This window comes from Manacus vitellinus, unplaced genomic scaffold (assembly GCF_001715985.3).
Source record: "Manacus vitellinus isolate BGI_N305 unplaced genomic scaffold, ASM171598v3 scaffold_21_pilon, whole genome shotgun sequence".
Taxonomy (NCBI): domain Eukaryota; kingdom Metazoa; phylum Chordata; class Aves; order Passeriformes; family Pipridae; genus Manacus; species Manacus vitellinus.
Window position 1 is genome coordinate 12,965,470 of NW_021939546.1, and position 23,964 is coordinate 12,989,433.

At 40.2% G+C, this 23,964-nt stretch overlaps 1 protein-coding gene across 1 annotated transcript in view; it reads left to right on the forward strand.

Annotated features, from left to right (window-relative positions):
• EIF2B3 (eukaryotic translation initiation factor 2B subunit gamma) overlaps positions 1–23,964 on the forward strand; it is a 99,842-nt gene that overhangs the window by 13,641 nt on the left and 62,237 nt on the right. Inside the window, exons 3-4 of the mRNA XM_029959764.1 lie at positions 7,154–7,313; positions 12,699–12,810. Of these exons, the coding sequence (XP_029815624.1) occupies positions 7,154–7,313; positions 12,699–12,810 (272 nt within the window). The remainder of the gene's footprint in view (positions 1–7,153; positions 7,314–12,698; positions 12,811–23,964) is intronic.

The following is a 23,964-nucleotide window of genomic DNA, read 5'->3' on the forward strand; positions in this document are numbered from 1 at the left end:
TCTAGTCTGTATGGGAATTTGCACCCAGTAATTAGGGCTGTTAGCCCCAAAACTTATGGATGACTTAGTGAAAGTGTATCTGAAATAGAGCAAGAGTTTCTTCATCTACCAGTACATATGAATAGTCTATTACATACTTTGATATTTTATTCCAGGTTATACTTATTCTTCCTTTTAAACCACTTTGTGTTTTATTCCTACACTGAACGCTGATTCTCAGCCCCTGAATCCCGTCGTGCCTGCTTTTTGTTGTGCTGCTGAGAGATCTGCAGCCCAGGTGATTGCAGACTGTGGGCAAAGCCCTTCTTTCCCTTCAATAAGTTGAGCCGGTTGAGCTCCTTCAGGACTACTTTTTATTATTATTGTGTGTATGACTACAGCACCTGACTGCCTAAGGCTCTGCTTACATTAAGTGTTAAGCCTGGGCTTGAGCTCTGGGCTTTGGCAGCAATCCTGCTGCGCTGCTGCTGTTGAGGTTGGAGCCTGACTGCCGCGTTCTCCTTTCTGCTCATATGAGGCAGAGTCCAAGATCAGCTGCACAGCAGGTCTGGTAGTGCTGCCATCCAGGTAGTCCTGGAAACCTGCCTTCCAGGAATGGGAGTGACGAGGAGAGCGCCATTTGTTTCTGCAGTTCTTCTGCCTGGGAAGGAGGGATCTCTTCGTGGCACTGCTTTGAGCCAGGGGAGAATTTAGCTTGCCAGGCTCCATGAACTGGCAAATTTGGGGGTCTGGGTTCTGAGGTGCTTCCCTGAGCCTTAGCAGGCACAGTTCTTGTGCCGTTGGTGCACGCTTTCTGGATGCCTTTAGATGGGAAAAGTAGTCTCCTCTGTGGCATACTCAGGATCTGGATGTAAACTTGGGAGGTGACTCTTGATCTCGGGCAAATGAGAGAACCCAGTGAGACAGCATGAAATGTGTCAGTCCAGTGCCCCAGTGTGCTGATAGCCTGACAATTGTCAGTGTTCTGCAAGTGTAAGGGTAGCAGATTTCTTTTATTAAAATAGAAAAAGAGAAAAAGACAGCAGAGCCTAAAGCCAACATTCTTTAGAAGATACAAATAGGTAGTAGAGCTGGCATCCTGTATTGATTTGAGGTAGATTTCCTAAGTGCAAGACAAGTGGAAGGGATGGGCTATTAAAGGAGGGTAAACAACTTGTAGAAAATGGAACCAGTGAAGAAGAGTGATGTGGTTGAAGGATAAAGCTGGAAAAATTATTTTTGGAGTACTGCATAAGTAGAACAAAATTGAATTTGTTGACACCAGAGGACAAGGTGGATTGCAAAACTTCTGTCCCAGACTAGAAGTTTCACAGTTCAGTAAGTGTCATAATATCGATGTCCTGCTTTGAAAACATCCTTTATAAGTTTACAAACTTGTGTTCATCTCTAAACTTCTGGGTTTGGTTGCTGAGAACTGTAAATTACCCTTTTCCACCCCACGTGTCAGTTTGAGCGTAGGTAATAAGACTTCCTTCTGGGAGGAGACAGGATACCTTCCAGGCTTGAATATCTTTCCTGTTCCTAGCTTATATGTATGTAAATTAAAAAATATTGATTTTGGATGGTAGCTCTTGAGATACAAAGATAGCCTAAAATGGTGTTTTCATTGTATGATCCCATCTGATACAACGCATAGGATGAGCCATATGATGGGACTGGGGTTAAGTCTCCTCCCCAGCTTCTGGCATCTTTCTTCCAACTTTCTTTGAGAAGATAAACAGTGATGCTGACAGGTTACGTGTGTGAAGGCATTCACATTGCCTTAAGATATCCTCAACCGATGAATTCAGGGCCATCCAAGAAATTAGAAGAGACTCCCTTGGCTCCCACATTAGACTTTTCTGTTTTCTCTTTTTTAAAGAAGGGAAAAAGAAGCCTCTAAGAAGCCTCTTTCACATTGCACACTGTCTTTAAGAAAAAAAGGTTTCTTCCATCTTTTAATGAGGAGAGGTTGATGCTGGATTTTGGATTGAGGGACATTCTATACCTCAACTGTTCTCTATCAGAAGAGTTATGAAGGTGCTGATCTACAGCAAACTTGCTCTGCTGCAAGGTGGGAGAGCAGAGTGGGTAAATGCTTCATGTCTGCTAACAAAGTACTAAATCATGATTTTCTTCTGAATCTTGCTATCAAGGACATTACAAAAGCAGAGTGGGAATTCCCAGCCAAAGGCAGCCATGTCAGTTGGTAGCTAACAAGATCCTACAGACATCAAAAACTAAATGAGGTTCCCTGCTCCAGTTACAGCAACAGCCATAGAGCTTCAAAGAGGTCACAGGTGTGGAAATTGGAGGGCTCTTAATGGAGACTGAGATAAAAAGGGTTTCTCTAAAGCTTTGGATATAAGTTTCTGATCTGAAGAGTGGTGAGTAATGCAATTGCTGTGAGGTAGCTTTGGCTTTGCCTGGAGCACGCTAACAAGCAATCAAAATGCTTGCCCACAGCCAAACTGTTCTTTCCCTTTCCACTCTTTAGAATAATAAAAAGCATTACACACAAACCCACTGCTAATGCAACATGTGGGTGAAGTTCCAGGCTATTGTGTATAAAACTCAGTCTTAATTCCAGCAGTAATTATAACTCGTTCCTCTCTCCCTTCTTTGTATGGTGACACTGCAGGAAGTGATGCAAAGTTCTCTGTTTGTGCATGTGTTAACTTAAACTGAGTGTAGGAACAGTCTAATCTCTTGATTTTCTTTCTTTTCCTGTCAAAGTCTCAGCTGTAATAATTTGCAACTGGAAGTTTTTAGCCTTTAACTTCAATGTTTTGTCCGTTTTCAGTTCTGTTAGGAGCTGGTTCTACTGCTTGTGGATGTCCTGCTTCTTTTCTGCTTATAATGCAGTCTGACATTTGTCTTCCTCTTTCTCTTGAGGCTGATTTCGTTCATATTAGAGGCTTCCTTGCAACACATGTTTTCTCATTTTCTAGTCTGCTGTTTTTAAGGCCATCAGCAGTTTAGGCTATGAGGTCCTGCCCTTGTCTAAACTTGATAGAAAAAGCATAGTGAACACCACTAAAAATTTGTCATTTGCTGCCAGCTATCTGTGGTAACCTTGACATCTTCTGTTTGATCATAAGGGCTCCAGCAATAATTCCTGAATATAAAAGGGTTTTTAGCATTGCCTTTGTATGCAGGGTGTGAGAAAGTCCAAGGCTTTTTATTTATGCTGGTATATTACACCATATAATTGCATCCATCTTTTGATCTGTGGTATGAATTAGTTCCATTGAAAACATGTTTTCTATTTTTAAATCTGTTGTCTTGAACTGAGTTCTTGAAACATTCAGCTTTTTAGTCTTGTTTTTGTGTAGATTTTCCATACTGTGCTTGGTTTAGTATAATTGTTGACATGTTGATTTTCAGTGTTTTTTCTTCACTGTTTTCTCTATTCTGTAGAAATCTCTTGATGTTTTATGTTACACACTGTTGTATTTATCCAGATCAACTATGTAAGTTATTTCATAATATCTGACCATTTTACGAGTCAGAAACATTTGATGGTGAAGTCCTGTTAGCCAGTGTTGGAAGGGTAGAGTGGAGATTTGGGGACCTTAAGTGCCATGTGCCTGTACTTGACTTGACTGAACTCTCTGTGTTGAGTGATCACTGGATTGGAAACCCAGAGCTCCAATAATTCATGAAGTCAGTAGGGACGGAGAAGTATCTCCTTGAAACTCAGATCATAGGTGGGATGATCTCTACAGGACCCCATTTTTCTCCACTGATCAGTAACTGAGTCTGAATTTTGAATTTGAATGAGTAAATTGTGAATCTGAGGTTAAAAGGGATTACTGAGGCCCGAGGTGACTCTACCAAGGAGCATCGTATTCTCCTTGTCTTTCTCATGGCTCTGTGTGGCTGCTGCCTCCATGTGAGTAGCACTGCAGTGTTTTCCTGTGTTCCCAAACCCAAAGTCATTTGCTGTTCACTTATGATTCTTGATGGCATTTCCACCTGCTCTGTACAGCAGCTTCAGGGGTAGAGCCCCCCGGTCTGTGACGAGGGCTCCTCTTTGTCATAGAAGTAGTAGACAAAACGGCACGAATGAAGTTTGGCAGAGCAGGAAAATGCCAGAAATTCCAAGCATTTGTTTCATGCCCCATCCATGAGATGGTCCTCCTTGAGTCAAACCCCTTCCCTTGTCCTGCCCCTGGTTGTAATGGGTGTTGAGAGTGCATTTGTGCGTGCGTTTTTCTTCCTTTGCAGTCGTTCTGCTTGGGGTGTGTGCTTGCTGGGGTTTTTTTAATCAGTTCATGTTGATTCTTATCGTCTGTTTGTTTAATAGTTTGGGGTTGATGTAATCATTGTTACATGTATTTCATTAAGAGATGTATGTGTGTGTGTACTTAGGTGTTTGCATAATTCATGAAGTCAAGTATGTTCACATACCCCTTGTTAGCACATGAGTGCGTGTAGTAAGTGCGTGCTTCTCTTCTTTGTATCCGTGGCTTGTTGGGAAAGGTGCACTGTATTTATTTGGCATGTATATATGTAAAAAACCCACAAGCTCTACCATTTATTTTCTTTCTTCTACACCCACCCCAAAAACGTAAAGAAAAACACACACTTCTGCTAAGGTTCTAGGACGGTTTATTTTTTCATTCAGCCATTAGTTTATTCGTTCAGGAGTTGTACACTGGGAAAAAAAGTGCATCCATTAGACAGTGAGGGCTTTATTTATGAGGGGGGTGGTGTTTCAAAGGGGAGGCTGTCAAGTCCCAAAAGAGCCTTTCATGGTGTATTCTCAGCGTGCTTCTGAGGCCACTGCTCTGCTCATCAGGAGGAGAGGCAGAAATGTGGGCTTTACAGAGCAACCGTGTGTTTCACTGGTCCCTGCGCTCACTGACGTTTATTTACATATTGGGAGAGTAAATGGGTAGAACAGATGGCAACCAGACATTTGGTGGTTCTGTTCCCGTATGCTCCTCAGGGGTCTTGCATTCAGTTTTTGCAAAAGGCTTGTCCTATAGTGAGCAGAAAAAACCCAGGAGCCTGGTCAGAACTATGAAACGCTTGTTGGGTTTTTGCGTTGGTGACAGATTAAAGCGTTTAGTAAGATGTGAAATAATTACAAGGTTTGTTTAACAAGTCGAGATACTTGTTCCTTAGGACAAAACTGTTGGAGGGTCTGTCTATCTCATTTTATTGCTTCTTATTTTCACCACTGGAATGAATGCATTGAGAGTTGAAGCTGGCAATCTCTTCCTTCTGCAGAGTGAGTTTGAGAAGTACAGGTCTATTTATATGGGTCTTGAATACCTTTTGGCCTTTTCTGCAAATATTGTAACTCATGTGTGCTCCTGTAAAAACAGAATATCTGAAAATTTTGCAGGATTTTCCAGGATATTTAATATGTGTTTCTTCACAGTTTACAGTTGTGAAGCGGGAGATTTACTTCCATACCAAGCTGAATTTTTTTCTTATTTTCTTTGTACGCCCTGGAATGTTGGAGCAGGGCTGCTCCAGAGTGCTGGGCAACTTGCTTTAGAGGATTAGGTTGTTGGTTTTTTTTCCAGTGTGCGTATGTTGGTTTTTTTAGAGAAGTGCTAATTAAAGCACTTTTCCTGGGCAAAACTCTAATATAAAATACACATTTTGAAAGTATGTTAACAGGAGTGATGCAAATCAGGTTTTGAATGTATAAAATTCTCAGCCTGCACATTGTTCCTTCCTGTAAAGCAGCCAGGTGTTTCTCACTAAAGTAGGGAGAAATCACATGAAAATTGAAGAGCTTGACCTTTTGCACAGCATGCCAAATCCAGCTCCAACAGTTTGTGACATGATGAATTCCAGTGCCTTATTGGTAAACACATGAAACTGCCTAGCATTTATAGGAGAACCTGTCAAATAATGTAAATTCCAGACCTGAGTTAGTCTCAACTACAATGTGAAATCTCCTAGTATTAGATAAAATCTGTAAACCAAGCTTTTCTATAATAAACCTTTCTGTAATGAGAGGTCAGTCCTGAAACAGTTTACTTTAAACCAAGAGAGTTTTCAAAAGCTGATCCTCCATGGATTAACTCAGGTTTTGGGAAAGCATTTTCTAGTGCCCTTCTTATTAAATATTGTCTTTTTAAAAGAGAAAACTAGGCAGCCATGTCACATTCTACAGGGAGGCTTACCATGGTAAATGGTAGCACAGAAAGTGAAAATGGTAAATGTCACGAAAGAAACACTGTCTTCTTGAGACACATTTAGAAGGCTGATCATTAACAAAAAGTGGAAACTTGCTACTCTTCTGTAGACCATGCTGCACAAATATTATGTTAGGATTAGTTTAAATGAAAGTAATTGCTGAACTAGTAGGTTTTTGGCAGTATATTCCACAACCCACGTGAAATACAGAAAATTTTTTCTAAGTAGGAGTTTTTAGCCAGATTATATTGATAGTGTGCACGGTAATGAAACTGCCATGTCTCACTCAATACTTGACAGTGTTTCTGTGATCTGTGAGCAGTTCTCTTGAATACTTGGTAAGGGACTTCAGAATCCTTTGAAATCAAAATTAAATACATTTAATGTTATTAAATAGAACCTAACTTCCTCTTTTTTTTCTTTTTTTTTTTTTTTTATATGAGGTATTGCTGGTTTTAGGAAATGTATTTCTAAACTGAGCCCACCATCGCAGTGCAATTACTGAGTAAATCACATCCTAGATAGTCTTTGCTTTTTTTTGTCCCCCGATAAAATAACATAGTTTAAATATCTTTTCCAGTGGTTTGTAGCCAGATGCAAAGTCAGCTAAAAAAGATTTCTTTAGAAAGGTTTCTTTTCTACATCATTATATAACTAAAAGTAGCTGTTGAAAACACTGCAGAATTTCATGTCAGTCTTGAAAGCCATGGCTTCTGTGTCCTTAGGAGCAGACGAGGACAGTTTAGATGGTCACATATTCTTTACGGCCCAGAGCTGGATAAGCATTAACCAAACAACAGTAACAGCAGGACTCAAGAAAAGTGCACTGGTAAAAACCAGGAGCTATTTTGGGCAGGGTGTGGCAGACCTTGTGTTTTTTGTAGGTTAAAAAAAAAAAAAAAAAAAGAAGAAAGAAGTTAATGTGTGTATTTGTTGTTGGGTCCTCAAATGCTAATCCATATGTGGTCATTTGTATCTCTGAAGGGCTTGGGTTTTTTTTCTTCTTTGACAGACTGATGTCTTGGTGTTGAGCTGCGATCTGATCACAGATGTTGATTTATATAAAGTTGTGGATCTCTTTCGCACACATGATGCTACTCTCTCCATGTTGATGAAGAAAACTCATGAACCAACAGAAGTGGTACCAGGACAGAAAGGGAAGAAAAAGCCAGGTATGTAGACAGGAATACGTATTTATTAGTAGCTTACAGAGAAACCACTGGTATGTATGATATGTTTAGTTACCAATCCCAGAGCAAAAGAAAGAAAAGAGGTACAGATACCCTGTTTTTCCTCAGATTCCCTGATGAGGGTGTGGCTTGGTTTTTTCCAGCTCAGAATTAAGTATTAGACTTGTGTAATCTTGCAGGCTCTGATCCAAAGCTCACAAGAGTTAAGGGAAAAGCTCCAGGTGACTTCAGTGAGTTTTGGATGAAACCCTGAATTTTTGTTACATATGAACATTAAAACCGTTAGGTTTTTCAAGAGCACTAAGCATCAGCCAGATTATAGCTGGGAATTTTACCACTGACTGTAGGGACCAGCAGTAGGTGGGTAACAAATGCTTCTAGAAATTCTCCCCTCTTGTGGTATGTACTGAATTACTCTTCTGAAATCGCATCCAGGAGCCTCTTGCTAGGCAAAACTCCCACTGATTTCAAGGACTTGGTTAGATGCTTATCTTGTCCCTCTTACCATAATATCTTAGTGCCTTGTAATCTCTAATGTATCTGTTCTCACAACACTGCTGTAAGGCACAGCAGGGCTATTATGCCCGTTTTACTTACATGCTGAAAGTACTAAATACCATACAGTTGTTCCCACACCAAACCTCTCATTTTCTTTTCAATTGCTGAGCCTCAGTTATTGCCAGTTTAGTGGGTCCTGGTCTGTGATTAAAGCTCAGAGGCATTACAGGGATACGAATAAGAAAGTGTACCTTCAAACTGTTTGAGAGAGGAGTGAAACGCAAGCCAACAGTTGGACTACGTGTGTGTCTGAAAGTGGAGGAAATGTGTTTTAAAAGAAAGCTGCTTAGACTCTGCATGAAAAGATTTTTCTGGAGCGAAGTGTAAGGTTAGTAGGGCTGAAAGCATTTAGTACTTGGACTCTCAAACAGCTCTAAACCCCCCTTATTTTTGAAAAGGCAATCTAAGTGCTAATGGCACATAAAACTTTGTCAAGAGCACTGCTACAGCCGCAGAGTTGAGCATTCAGGAGCTGTAAACTAATGGGTCTGTGGTTAAACATCATAGAGCTGCCCAGCAAGTGAGCTCTGAGCACACAGGGTGGGGCAAGAAGGTCTGTGAGGATAAACAAGATCATCTGAAGACTCTTTGCAAATATAAACACATCACTTTGTATGTGCATTCTTTTGTTGCTTGTTTTTTATGTCTGTGTGCCTGACTTCGTAGCAGGTCTCTTCCTACTGACTTGTTAAAATTTGTGAATGGTTTCTCAGATCTGTAAAAGACAAACTTGAAAAGACTAAAATTCCATTATGTAAAAGTATTTTACCACCCCTGGTGTTTTATTGTGGGGCTTGGTGCTAAGGTCTCCTACCCAAAGCTACTCTACTTGAGCTGTCATGGCCAGCACTAGTGATGTGTTTTCTGTGAACTGCCTCAGATGAGACATGAACCCTTCCAGACCTTTTTCAGTCATTAGCTAAAAGCAGGGGAGTGTCAAGACAAGAATTTTAGGTTCTTCTCAGGTTCTGGAGGAGGGCAGTATGTTTTAGAGAGCACCAGACCCTTCTGCCTTTCATTCCTGCTTGACTGAATGTACCCTATTGCTGCCAAGTGTCCTAGCTCATCTCCCTCTCTCTTCCTGTGCTGGCCTCTTGCCACCACCAGCCTCCATTCTTGTTGTCTTTGCTTAGTTTCCTCCTTCAAGGATCCTTGTCAAGAGCCCAACTTCTCTTTGTCATATATTACTCTTTTCTTTCACTACCAGTTCCATTCTCTCTTCTGCTTCTGACTTCTCGTCTTGATCTGCTTCATTTATCTGCCTACAGTGACCTGTTTTCTTCTAATTCCTGTCTCTGTGGTCTAGTGTCCTTTCAGACAGTCTGAGTTCCACTAGTTTTCAGGGGCTGCTTTCTCTCCCTTCAAGCCTGTCTGGCAGAATCCTTGTTTTTATGTTTTTCTTTCCCCTCACCCTTGTGAGCTTATGAGTTTTATTTCCTTGTAAAAAACAGGTTGCAAGAAAGGCAGCAGATTAAGCTCTTTCCCCAGGAGCAGTCATCACAGTGTGGCTGTGGAACCTCGTGGCTTGTGTGCTTTTCTTGTACCACAGAAGGCTTTAGATAGCACCTGCTATTTGGTCAGTCCTAGGAGCTGAGGCATTGGAACAACCTATTCTTAAGAAGAGAGTGCACAGAAACTTTTGCAGCAAAAATAGAAGTCTAGAGAAGAGTAGAGCAAGTGAACCTGCAGTTTTTCAAAGACCAGTCAGAGCTTTTCCAGGGAAGGGCCACCAAACCATTTCAGCTTACGCTAAACCCTCTTCTTTTCTTTAGCCTTAGAAGCAGCTGAATGGTTTTCACTGAAGTTTCTCAAACGTTCCTCTTAGGGCAGGCATCTGACATTGGAAATTTCATCCCAGACAGTTAAAACTTGGTGAAGCTTATAAGGAACTGAAGACAAGAGACGAATGTGGAGTATGTTAGGCAGTTTTTCACAGTACGTGGCCCTATTAGCTCTTTCTCTAAATCGTGACACATCTATGTTTCTATGTACCTGCACTGTACTGTTGAAATGTTTGTATTAGGAAATGGATATTATTGAACATTCAAGAACTGTGATATAAGGAACAGTTTTTAAATTAGCATTAATTGCAGTGTTAAGTGCTGTAGATTTGTACTGATGATTTCCTGAAATGTTTGACTCGGCTGCAAATTACAGGGTCAAGTTCATTGGCTTTTACATTTAGGGGATCATATATTGACAATAATCATCTCATTGGCTTTTTTATTTGAGCAATAAGAGGCATGACCATAGAAAAAAACACAACACTGAAGTGCTAGTGAATGACAGTAACCCAAATAAACAGAGAATGTCAGGAATTCAGACACCCAGAATGGAGCCGTGTGCTTAAAGATGGCTTGCAAGGGATTGTGTGGAAAATAGTGTCTGAACCTTTCTGTGTATAAAGAAAGGCAGAAAAGATGGGGATGGTGACTCTTTCCTGCTTATTTTTCTTGTCTTGAAAGCAGCAGGCATGTCATCACTGGTATTCCCTGTGTTTGCCAGAAGACCTCTTGGTGGTCTTGAAGGCTGCATCGTGTGAATTCTCTCCCTTTAATTGAAAGGGTGGGGATACTGAATCTTGAACAGAGGTGTCTTTTTTTTCAAGTGTCAATTAATTGTGTTTGATTAAAAAGCATTTTAGAAAATCTGACTGAAATTTATTTCTTCTCATCACCGAATTGCTCGATGTTCTCTTGTGGTGTCATGATTTCTTTAGATCGCTAAAGCCCTTAAAATTGATGAGGATCTAATTTCTAAGGTAATTAATAAATTGCAATATCAGTGTCAAATCCTTATTTATTTATCATGAGGAGGCTAAACACATCCTGCATTCCATTTCCATATTTTAAATGATTTTTTTAAAGTTACTGTTGCTGCAGCTTTAACATTTTTCTCATACTTTCCTTGAAGGAATTTTGTACACTAGTTATGTATTCATTCTTCCATTTATTTTTTCTTCACTAAGTAAGGCCAGTGGGATTTGAAACAGCACTCTTGTATCTCTGGAGTAATTGATTTTAGTAGTAAGTTTTGCCTTTTTTAAATTACAAAAGTAATGCTAGTTACTGCCAGTTTACAGGAAAAAACCTGACCTGGCATCCGCTACAAAAAACCCCACAGTGTGTTCTCATGGTTTCACTGCTTGTTTCTTATCTATCCACACAAGCAAGAGAAACCGGTTTGGTGTCAGTCATGTACCTGGTCCTGTTCTCATCAAGCGGGTTTCTTCCCCTTTTTGTTGTTGCAGAGGGTTTTGCTGTGGCAGTGCAATATATTATGTTACTGTAGGAACAACCAGGAGATGGGCAGGCAGGACCTGAACTTTGAGAGAAGTGTTGGTACCTCGATGGAAGAAAATCGGTCACTGTCATGTTTTCAGCCTGCCTGCCTGGCAGAAGCCACCTAATTAGGGGTTAATTAGCCCCTACTCTCAAACTTCATCGCCCTCCATAGCATGAGAATTGGCACTGCTTTTGAGACTTATTTCTGAGTTTTTACAGTGAGTGAGCTTTATCGTAAGTGTACTTAATTTGTCATAGTGTTACATGCTCAGGCCTATTTTTGTACTTCTCTGCTGTATGATTAATTTCTGAGAAGGGTTGGGGGATTTTCTGAAGAGGCTGTGCTTGATCACTTGGATCAAAGACTGCCACAGGAGAACTTTAGACAGCTGCGTAGGTCTGACCGTGGTTGATAGTGGTTATTGCTATGGTAACTCTGAAAGAATAAGTAAAAGTAAAACACGAGGGATGGGGCCGAATTGGGAAAAATAAGGTTAAAAATAGTTTGCCTGAAAAAGATCTTAGATAATTAGCTACTTCTAGACCACGCTGTTACCTCAGTGTGGTTAAAGGCTTAGAACTTAGGAGATCAAATATTTGCCGGTTTGGCCCAAAAAAAGTATTTAGTGGGAGAAAACAAATTTTTGTTAGAACTGTACCATGGCTTTCTTGTACAGCCTTGGCTCTGTAAAAATCGATATATGGCTGCCACCAGAGTGATGGTTCATACTACAAAGTGAAAATTAGAATAAGCTGCCACCACTGTATTCAGATGTTGTGGAAAACTGTTCAAAACCAAATGCTTTACATTTCAGTAGGCCAAAGTCCCTGTTGATGCACAGCCACTGATTGCAGGAGATGGGGATTGCCACAATAATATGTGGGACAGTTAGGTATTCTCTTGCTGGGCAGTTTTATAAATAGATATTTAAACCAAGTTAACTGACCCAGAAACATCTGTGATAGAAGTCTTAGAATCTGTGCTTTTGTGTCTGTTTGTGATTTAGGTTTGCTATTGCTATTAGTATTTATCTGAAATAGATGAGTTGCAAAATATTTATGTCTTAACTGAAATCGTAATCCTCTCCAGACCACCTAATTCCAGTGTGGAGTGGCTTATGACAAGGAAGAAGCAGTTGGATTTTGAAGAACTTGCTACTTGCCTTGGATTTGTTGTTGTGTAAATTCAAGTGGCAGAGGTTTTTTATTTTAAAAAATTTAAAAAGAGAGGGAAGGAAAGCACAGCTCAAGATAGTGTTGCAAGTAAGGACCTGTAGTTGGCATCTTCATAAAAAGAATGCAAAAAACTTGCAGAGCCAATGTTTTGAATGTCTTGATGCCTATCAGCTACCCTGACTGAAAAGAAGTTGGAAGAGTTATCCATAATATTTATTAAATTCATTGATTTGCTGGGATAGTCTGAAACCTAGTATTTCATATTTTGGGGGTGGTTGGTGGTCCCGTTTGTCTTTACAGCTTGCATTAAAGTGGGGTTATATAATGATTATTTGATTTTCTACTTCAGTGGAGCAGCGTGACTTCATTGGAGTGGATGACACAGGAAAAAGATTGCTCTTCATGGCTAATGAAGCTGACTTGGATGAAGAACTTGTCATTAAAAGATCCATCCTTCAGAAGTAAGCTCATGAGTCCTTGTAATAGAAACTGAACTTGGAATGGGGTAAAATAACTATGTACTAGAAGTGGTGGTTAAAGTAGGATGAGAAGGGAACAGGCAAAGCAGCTTTTGCAGTATTCAGGGAACAGTATTTTATTATTTGTTACATCATTACAACCAATTGATAGGCTTTTCTTACACCTTTATTGTGAAAAATTCCAGGGAAAGAAAAGGAATGCACGAAAAGGTAACTCTTCTTGAAATGAAACCTATATTGCTATAGTGCAGATACAGTTTAGATTCAGACATCCTGAAGTGTTAGACCTACGTCCATAAATGAAATACTGGTCTCGTTGTTTGAATCCCAGATAGATTTGCAGAGTATCCATGCAGGGCTCTCAGGATTTCATGACCCTCTTCTGCACATGAGGCACAAAAGCACAGCTGTCTTTGCAGGCCCAAAAAGTTTAGAGAATCCATGTTATACCCACCATTAAACTGCACTGGGGACTTGGATGAATTTATTACATATGTCAGACCAGCCGAGCTTCCTGCACAGAGTAATTCATATCCATTAGTAGGAGAAGGAAAGATGACTTCTTGTTCTTTACAGTCTTCTGTACAGTGATTTTAGCTTCCTCGGGCACATGTCTGATATTCTCTGTGGAAAGCTCTGCTGTCTCCTTGAGAGGCCAACCTTTGTAGTCTGTCCCAGGCTGACAGTCAGACTTTCACCTCTGTGAGATGAGACACCTGTGGGACAGCCATTTGAGAGCTGGGAATTCATCCATGTGGACCTTTTAAGTCAAGGATACGGACATCTGGGGGCTGCTCTCAGATAAATCTCTGCTGTGAAAATGCCTCTGGTGTGTGCTGTAGGCCACAACTCAGTGTAATCTTTCCTTGAACATCCCGCTACCAGATGTGAGGGAGCTGCTCTGTGCCTGTGGAAAGAAGACCCCTCTTCTGCCCAAGTTTAAGGATTGCCCTAGAAGGGAGGTGATCAAGAGTGGGCCCTGTTAACTGCTGTGATGGAAAGAGCCTGTCCCAGCATGTTTCTGCTGGCTCTTTCCTGCGTTTTTCTTGGACGTGGCAGGGACCAAGCTGCAGGCAGACCCTGTGTACATATACAGCAGCTGATTTGCATAGAGTAGGAAATTCATTACTGTTATATTCTGGGGTTTTTTTGCAAATGAAATCCAATAGTTCTGTTTTGGGCTAGGGAGGAATATTATATCTACTGTTAGTGACAAGCTTGTCTTTATGGCTTTCCCCTGACACTAGCGGGTGGCTGTGGTATAATGACTTAGAAATTGCTGTAACATGTGTGATCTTAGTTGACCTCTGATTTTACAGGTTCATCTAACCAGAGAATTCTCATTCCTATAGCTAAATTAATCAGGCTTTATCCTGCAGGCTAAACTTTGCCCTCGGGAGCACCTGTTCAGTTACATTGTCTTCAGCAGATCTTCTTGAGCGTAACTGTTTGGGATTTGGTAAATGGAGTGTTGGTGACATACAGATGGGATAAAAATCTGTGTCCCCTGTCTTTCTTACATTTCCACAGCTATGAAAGCTAGTGTAAAGCATTAGCCACCCTCTAAGTAAAGCCCAAAGATGACAGGATAGTCTAGAAGAACAAAGAAGAAAGATCTGCTAAGTGCTAAAAAGAAGGAAAAAAAAATAAAAAAGATACTTTGAAGCATCAGGCAGAAGTATTGGGCCAGTATCCATGTGGGTGAGCCTCTGACATATTAAACTGCCTACTGTGCATGCTGGTGTGCTCTCTGTGTTTTACACCTGCCATCTTGGAGAGGCTCTGAGGGAAGCAAAATAGTATGTGGAAAGTGTCAAATATTTTCAATTGAGGCAAATCCAGGGAAGCAACAACTGTGGGAGCTCTAAGAAGACAAAGTGTTGGCAACTAAGGATGTTTTAACCACTGTGTTGTCTAGACCTGCTCAAGCTCTGACTTTCTCATGTGAGAAACAAGAGAAACAAAAGCGACGCTTAAAACAATCTTTGAAGTCTTTTTTTAATACATCATAGTAAAGTAAGGAGAGGAAAAAAAAAAAGGGAAACAAAAAAACAAGCCCAATCTCGTTTTCTTCATGGATCACTTGAAGTGACTGACTTTCAGCTGCCATGTTGGCTGTTTCTTGATCTCTGGACTTTGTTTGGATGAAATAACAGACTTTGTGGCAAGATGGTGGGAGAATTTCCAGTACACTCATTCATTCCTCTGTAAAATACAATAGACATCTTGAGGCTGTTGCTTTTGTTTGTTTTGCTTTTAATGGTCCCTTTGAAGGGTTATAGTGGTCTTGTTACATGAACTCTAGAACTCCTCCAGTGCTTGTTTTGTTCTTCAGATCCTTTTTCTATTTTCTTTTTTCTCTCTCTTTTTAAGGAGGGGAGTGGATGGAGGGACAGGGAGGGAGTGGAGAAAGGAATGGGAAGAGGGAAGATGAACTTTTCTTTAAAGCTAGGAGTCTTGTTACTGGTAAAAAATCTAGATCCCATACAGAAATGGTTCAAAGGGCTTTTGGCTTCCCTTCCTCACAGGAGGGAAGTTGTGTTGACAAAACATCCAAAGCTGTAGAACGCTAATTTAAATCCTTGAAGAAAAACCTTTTTCCTGACCTTTGCCTTCTTCCTATCATTGGATTTCACGCTCTTCACTTTCCTGCCATAAAAGAGCAGCTGGTGGGGAGGGACAGGGGAAAACATACATTCTCCTGAGTACCTGTTGAGTATTAAATATTTATTTGCTCTTGACTCAGGCATTTTGTAATAATGAAAGTGTTACAGAGTGAAACGTTTTAATGGGATTTCTAAGCTTATGGTATAAGCTGTTATTCTCTTTCTCGGTTTGGTTAGGATTTCTTTTCCAGATTTGTTGTTTTGATTTGTGCTGTGGTTTTGTAAGTCGTGGATAGCCATTTTGGGTTTGGGATTGCCTCTCCTTGTTACACCACAGAAGAGATTTTGCACAAAAGGATTTTGCTCCTTTGCTTGCCAGAGCAAATCTGGCAAAGCTTTCCATTCAGCTGTTAAAATTATCATTTATTTTCCCTGTGCTGTTAATCACCCTGATGACAAGTCCCACAGGTAGCATCCTCCCTTAGTAAACAAATGGAAAACAATATCAAATACATCCATCCAGGCACGTTTTGGTGTGCATCGGGATGGGCCAAGAAGACAAATTTATTGGTGGTGCCTAGAGAGACTAAAGCTGCTGGGGAAAGCATTTTCAAGGAAATGGTTCCCTGTTTGGGTAATGAGAGCTTATAAAAAGCCATGAACAGCCTGTGCATGTCATTCACTTTGGCAAATAGCTGCAAGATGAGATACTAGAATGAAAGAAATACAGTTTGGGGAAGTTTCAGAGCCAGCTTAGGGCCCTTTGAAGAGAAAAAAAATAAAGTTATGTGCTCATCCCTGGAGCCTGGTTTTGCCGGTGACATCTCTCTGACTTGGGTCTTGACAGGATGAAGGAGTGAGGAAATGATGAGAATTCCATAGCTGCTGCCTCTGCTTTGGGAGGGGGCAAAGGTATTTGTTTTCAAAGCAGGATTACAATGGACAGGGAGCTTTTTGCTCCACCTCTGATATTTATGGTCATGCAAAGTGAGACAGTAAAAGACACCTGTTGGAGCAGGTCTAAATTTGGAGCATTTCCTTTTAAGATCTTGTGGGCTGTGTAAGGGTGAGTTCAGCCTTCGTGGGTGTTCTGTCTGCACAGACGCAGGTGCAGGGCTTCTCCTAGAGAATATGTTAATAAATCACCGTGACAATCCCAGCTACTTATTACCTCATGTGCTTCAGACAGAAAGGAGTACCTCATCTATAAATATATACAGGACTAACATTAGTAACCTTGAAGTAACAATACAGATCTGTTTTTAAGATATTTTAATAAAAAGAGGGGGGTAGGATGGGGGAGGTTTTTTTTCCTTTTCCCTTTGCATCTTGAGAGTAAAAATGAATAGTGTAGTATAATTTCAAAAGTCAGCGCTGCCAAGTGGGTAGGTAATGAGAGTTCAGAAGTAGCTTTGATACACTTGATTTCCTTTCTGTTGCCTTGGGATATTGCCTTTTTTTTTTTTTTCTGCTGATAATTTGTTTTAAGTAAGTAGATCATATATAAACACACTGCAACTTCCTTAGTGTTTCTGTTCTCTAAAACTGTCCTTGGGAAATTGGCATCTCTGAAATTCTCTGCCACTCCTGTGGTGGTTCTTTTTTTCTTTTAAAATCTATTTCCATGAGAAAGCCTGGGAATGACACTGGTATAGGCAGATGCTCCACTGTGTAAAGCATCTTAAGCTAGATCATGGTCAGATGTCCTCTTCCAGATCCAGCTGTGCTGGTTAAGGGGGCCACCACCCCAAGCTTACCCCCAGCGGGACGAATGGTTGAGTACTTCATAAGCCACATGTGTCAAAAACAGTGTCATTACTTTTAATGGATTAAACAGCAGGACTTCAATGACTTGGTTCTTTTTACTTTGTGCATTAGGGCGATGTCCCCACAAGCAGTGCCACTGGCAAGGGAGCAGGGGATGCAATAGTGCAACTCAGTAGGGAAATTCTGAGGAGCAGTTCAGGCCAGACCAGGGAGCAAAAATTCTTTGCTGGTCTGTCTACAGGGTGAATACACGTCCTAGCTTTGGTGGTGTTCTCCTGCTTGAAACTAAGTTTCCTTTGCATTCAAGTGATATGTTGAGGAATGCCACAGAAAGTTGCTATATATATTTTTTTTTTCTCTAAAATATGGCTTTTACAGAGCCACATGCAGATCTTCATGTCTTAGTTAGTCCAGATGTGCTCTTGCAGTTAGTCCAGGTCTACTCTTTTCATAATTAAAAATAAAGTTTTCTGACTAGCATCTAGAAAATAAGTGAGGTTCTTTTTGTCTCCTCCATCACAAAAGGAGAAATCATGTGTGTTGATTTAGGTAATAATCCTTTTGCAGATGCACAGGCCAGAAAAGAATCTGGTTCCCCTTCCCAGAACTGAATTGGTTTCACAGTACTAATAGGAATTTAGAAAGTTGTAAAAAGTTATTTTAGCCAGTAAAGCAAGCGGATCTGACTGAATCAAAACAGGGGAACTAAGTCTATTGAATAAGAGGGTGTGACTTTTACACACTAACTTCTTAGACTATAACCACACTTTAAAAATGTTGGTATAGCTTTAATCATATTTCTTCAGAAAAGAGGATTTTGCTGAACATTTCAGAAAAAGATATTGGCCTGTGAAGAGTTGTTTGAGCCATGAGCTAGGAGTAGATGTTCTCAGGATGCCCTTTTAGGTTTTGTTTAGAAGTTTCTCAGTTCACTAACAGTAGCTGCTGTAAATAAAAGGCATTTGTTTTCTCACAAGGTTTGCCCTTTTTATCATGCATTTAAATTTTGCTCAACTTGCTCTGTTTTTTCTGTAAATATGTTGAGGATGAATGTAGGCTTCAACTTAGAAATGGAGTATTTTTTAAATTATTTACTATTTCTAAAATTAATGTAGCCAAATATAAGGAAAACTTAATTTGGTGCTTTTATATATGTTACACTTGTACAATAATTGCGAACATACTATAAAAGCAGCTAGTGAGATGTTGACTCTATATTTTAAAGAACATAGTGCTATTACTGATTTTTAATACTGTTGCTTCCACAGGATTTTATTGTGTTTTGCTGGTGCCATGGTATTTTATTCACTCATTGGCAGGGGGGTTGAAAGGAATGTACGGCATATCCAGGTCCTATTTATAAAAGAAGGGTCATGCTGTGTCTTGACAGCTTGTACAGGTAAGAGGTCATGAATCTCATGAATCTTAGAATCTGGAATATTAGCAGAACTTCTATTGAATCCAGCTATAGAAAAGCTTATTGGCAATGGTTTTCATTTTACTGCAAGATTCTTGCCAGTGTTACAGCACACACAAGGCTGAAAGCAGAGAGTGTGAGGCTCAACATTTGGTTCCTAATCGTTGGTAAATGTATGTTGTGTGGATTGTCATTAGTCATTTGTCTGTCTGTCTGTCTGCTGCGGTCTCAGACCAGCACTTAGCCTGTGATTTGGTTTTACTTTTCAGAGGTTTCAAAGGAGGAAGGGATGACTGTATTGCTTGGACACCCTCAAGTCCATGTGACTTGGTAAATGCAGTGCTCTGGATGAGTCACCAGGCTGGACAACACTGAAGTTGAAGTTCATTGTTACTCTAAGCCAGGCTCGGGTCTTGAAAAGATGACAAATGGTCTGTTCGTTTTAGAAGATGTCTTAGTACTTTAATACAGTTGCCAATACTTTAATGCAGTTGCCACTGTGTACTTTTTAGCAAGGCTGTGAGTTAGCTTATTTCACAGAGTTGGTGGGGAAACATAACCATCATCAGTTGTTTTTTGTGACATTTACCCCAGTTGTTCCAGGTGTAACCTGTATGGTCTAAAAGTTCATCTGAAAGGTTTGATATGGGCAGAGACACAGAATGATCAGTTGCTTACTTTTCAGCCAAAAGGTGTATTCAGTGTAACTGCCTGTAGAAATCTTAAGGATTCAGCTTGTGTCCAGTGATCCCAGAATGACCAGTACGTGACAGAGGGGCACAGACTCCTCATTGTGTGGTTGGGATGGTACAGAGAGAAAAAAGCCAAAGGTCAGAGGAGTTATCCCTGCTTGTGTGAGCGCTGTCAGGCTCTCCCCTACCACATGTCCACCATGTGTTCCTCATCAGCGGGATGTGGAACTCCATGACGCAGAGCAGACTGGAATGCGGAGTTAGTTAACACCCGCCGTTGGGGAATTTATCAGCCAATGTGGAATATGGGGGGGAGGAAACGGCCTAGTTTAAAGCAAAGTAAGGGTGAAATGAGGCATGTGACTGTTCCTCTTCAGTTAAAAGGTCTGATTCTGCTTAGGGCTGAGGTCCTGGCTCATGAGCCCAGCCAGAGTTTGGGGTTCCCTTACTGTTCTGCGTTATTGATGCATTTTTTAAATCCTTTAAATCGTTGTGCTTAGTAGAAGACTTTTGCTGTGGGCAGGAGGGAAATACCCTTGGGATTTTTGCAGGGAACCATTCATGTAGTTTATTCTAAGAAATCCAGATTTTGGAGAACCTTTCCTTCATCTTAGTCACTGAGATCCCAAATCACTACCTTGCAGGGATACATCAAAGTAGATAGCCTCTCCATTAAAATCAGCTACACTTGGTATCAGTTGAACTGCAGTTGCATAATATTTTTAGTGCTGATTTATTACACTTACTTTGTGGCTACCGTGAACTCTAGCCTGGGTAATTTACTGTGATGTTTCATGCTGCTAAGAATATTGAAAAAGTCATAACGGAAAGAGTCCGAATTTACAATTAGCTGGTTGGAGGTGTACGCGGCCTCACATCCTTACTGGGTCCGCATTCTACTTTATTCGCAGCAAATATATATCTTTCAGAATGTTTCCATTCATTCAGAATACAATGCTGAATTCCCTGTTGAATAGCTGTAGTGTGGTTCTCCCCAAACAGCATTGTGCTGGCAGTTTCTGGAATTACACAGGAAATGAAGAGCATAGCAAACTTTCCTTTCTCTTGCTAAGACATGCTCCCCGGGAGTTCTTCCAGTAGATCGAGTAAATAGCAGAGATCTATTCCTAAGGGCAGCATGTTCTCTGTGTTTCTCCTTGAGAAATCCTAATTTTCTCTGGCTTTAAATCCTTCCTTTCTTCAGCAAATTTATAGCACCTTTTTCCTAGCTAGAGAAGATTAGATAGAGATACCTTTTACAAGCAGTAAAACTTCGTATCCGCTTCTCTTGGAGATTTCTTGTAGAACTTTCCTTCCCCAGGCACCAAATATATACTTTGTTAAGAATTAAGAGGAGGTGGCTATTAGATCTTGATATGTGAACTGGCAGTACAGAATGCTATATCTTGCCCAGTTACTCATTCTAAGGATGACTTGCATGTACCTGCATACTGGCCAGCAGCAGCTGTTGGTATTACTTATTATATTTCAATCATCTTGAAATTCTTTAACCTTTTAAAAAAATATGTGTGTGTGTGTGTGTGTCTTCGTAATTAGGTTAGTGGAAGCTCAAGAGTTTAAAAAATCTGGGTCAGTCAGTACAGGGAGATTTAAAAAGGGAATAATTTAAGGCCTTCAGACAGAAAAATCTGACAGATAGACTTTAATTAAACTCTGAGGGTTGGAAGCAGACCAGTAAGAAATCGGGGAAATTTATGTTTAAGCTCAACTTATAGTTTTTCTGCATATTAATCGTCCAGCAGCTGGTGATATTTGCAAAAGCACAAGAGACTGTCTTCCAGTATTCCCTTTGATTTTGTTTTTCCCCCCTTTGCTTTATTATTCCCAAGGAGTAGCATTAAATGTAATTTCAGAGGCCACGTGTGTCCTTAACTGCTCTGTCCCATCCCTGTGGTACATGTGTTCATACGTGTATACATATATGGGTAGGATATAGCTTTGTTCACTGATGCATTGGTGCAGCGTTTGTAGAACTAAGTATATTTTTTTGGTTGGGTTTTTTTCCCCTCAAATGAGCTACATCATTTCTGAAAATACCTCTGAAATTCCCACTTCTGTGACTTTGAGCCTTAGCCAGGTAGAATAGTAATAACAGAATCACGGCCAGCAGTGCCATAAATTTCAACTAAAGTATCGGGCAAGAAGTCTGATTTCTGTTTGTACTGTTGTGAGAGGTATTTATGCAGGGCTGGTCTTTCAGCAAGTGTGATTATTTTCAGAGAGGCCCTCTCTCCATTCTTGCATTAGAATGTGCTGGGGATGTGTGCAGGGAATGGCACCTGACAAACAGCAGCCAGACAGAAGGAGTAAAATCCCTTGGGAATGAGACTTCTTTTTATGGCCTTTTTTCACTTCTAAGGCCACTTGAAAAATATTGTTCTTCAGGTAGATCTCCTTCCTAGATCCCTGGGTTAGCATTTGGGTGCCTGCCATTTTCCCAGACCAAGGAGCTACTGAAGACTTAAGCTTTTCCAGTAGGAAAGTATGCAAGCACATACTTTGCAGCACCAGACACTATTGAAAGAATAATGGACCCTTCCCACATTCAGCTCCATTCTTCTTGCACGCACTCCCAGACCTCTGGAGCCACTGTGCTAGCAAATGATTACACTCTGTTTTTCTTCTGTAACTCTTCCTAAACAAAATGTTGAGACATTGATTTATACAATTCAGATTCCTATGTTGAGTCAGTGTAGCTAAAAGTAGCCTCTGGCTATTGGGGGGATAGATCAGTGAGACAAATTAGTGCTTGCTGGTGTGTTTTTCTATATCTTTTCCTTTGAGAAAATAGGATATATTTCATATTTAAGGAATATGCCTCTTTCACGTGTTTGTTTTAGATGTACCTCATGGCTGTTTAGTTTTAGAGCTCAGCACTCTATATGTTTTCTGATTTACGTAATTATATGAGCAAAGCAACCTGGAAAAAAGCAGACTTAAGCATTTTTTTAATGCCCTTGATATTTGTCAGCTGAAAAGAAGGGGTAAGATATTAGGGATATTATACAGATTGTAGACCTTCATGTGTGATGGGAAATAACCTCCTGCCTGGGGTAAAAAATGACTTCTCATGTCCTGGACAACCACTGACTTAAATGATTTGCAGAAAAGTTGTCTTGTAATCTGTTCTTGTCTTTGGAAAAAAACAGAAGTGTTAATCTGTTTGTTTGTTGTAGAGAACCATTAAAATAAGCAACCTTTGTGTTTACAGAGGAAGAGTTATCTAGATCTACAGGTGATCTGGTACTGGAAGGGATAAAATTTAATAGGAATTGGTGTGTTATCATCTGTTTGCATTAAGAATGCCTTGTAATTGATTTACAAAGAGATCTGACTTCTCTACTTGGCTTTGTGGCCTTGAGAAATCCACTTAATGTTTGTGTCTCATACTTTCTTTGCTTTTTAAAATGAATGCAATATTACTTTTTCATCTCACAGGGGCATAGCTCATGAATGTTTGTCAGTAGTATAAATGTAGAATGCTGCTCTCAGAACAGGGTTATTAACTGTTGGCTTTCCCACCTTTAGAATCAGAATAGTACTTGTTAAAATGACCTGCAGGAAGCAGCTGATGTAACACTGCATCCAGTGTGAGCTACAGATCATTTTTGAACCTAGATTTTCAGTTTCAGCACTTGCATTCCTGCATGTCAGACACCTGTAGTATTTATTATCGTGTAGTTTATTGTGTGTTACATTGTTATGCACTGCTGTTCTTACCACTCCACTGTCTCTAATTTCCTTTCAGTGTACTAATTCTCCGGGTTTTTTTGTACAAAGGCACTGGGCATAGAGGGGAAAATTAAATATATTTTCCTTTGCATTAACAAGCCACTACTCCTGAGTGTACACGATTAAATTTGTAGATAAGGTGGTTCTTTGCACGCACAGGGGCAGAGCAGCCCCTGAGCTTGTACATCCTGCAGGGGCTCAGGGCACGCTGTGGAAGTACCAGAGGACTCCTTGGTAGGAGCCAGTTCTGCTACATTAAAACAGTAGTCTCATCTGTCCTTTGTCAGGTCCATATTATTCTCTGTAAAGGAGAAAAAGTGATGTTTATGTTTCTTCAGTCCTTGCATTTGTTTGCTGCTCCTGCTTCCAGTTTGGCCACCTGATGGCAGCTTTTAAATTCTGAGATCAGATTTGTGGTTTTGTTACCCCTATGTACAGCTTTGGTCAGCACTTTCAGGATCCAGCAGAATGCAAATATCAAACAAGAGTATAATCTTATGTAGTTCTTCCAATAGCTTACTTTTATAGTAGAAAAATAGTTCCCTTTGGAAAGTGATCACTTCAAAGACTTAACTGCTTTCATTTCTCCTAAACTTTTTAAAAACATGACAATTGTTTTTGCAAGTGATCTGTTGTAAAACATCTTCCAGGTTGATTTGGGCTGCTCTGTGTGATCTGGTTCTTTGCCTTTTTTAATGACAATTTTATCCATAAACAGAAAGAGTTAATGTTTTCTGAATGATGGGTTACTGTAATAAAACAAGGTGATACTGCCCTACTAAGCAGTGACCTCATAAGTGTTATGTGCATAAATGAAGTTATAATGAACCTGTAAATCAAGAATGCCATGAACATCAGAAATGCCAAATGCTGGAGCTGAAGCACAGTTGAGTAACTTACT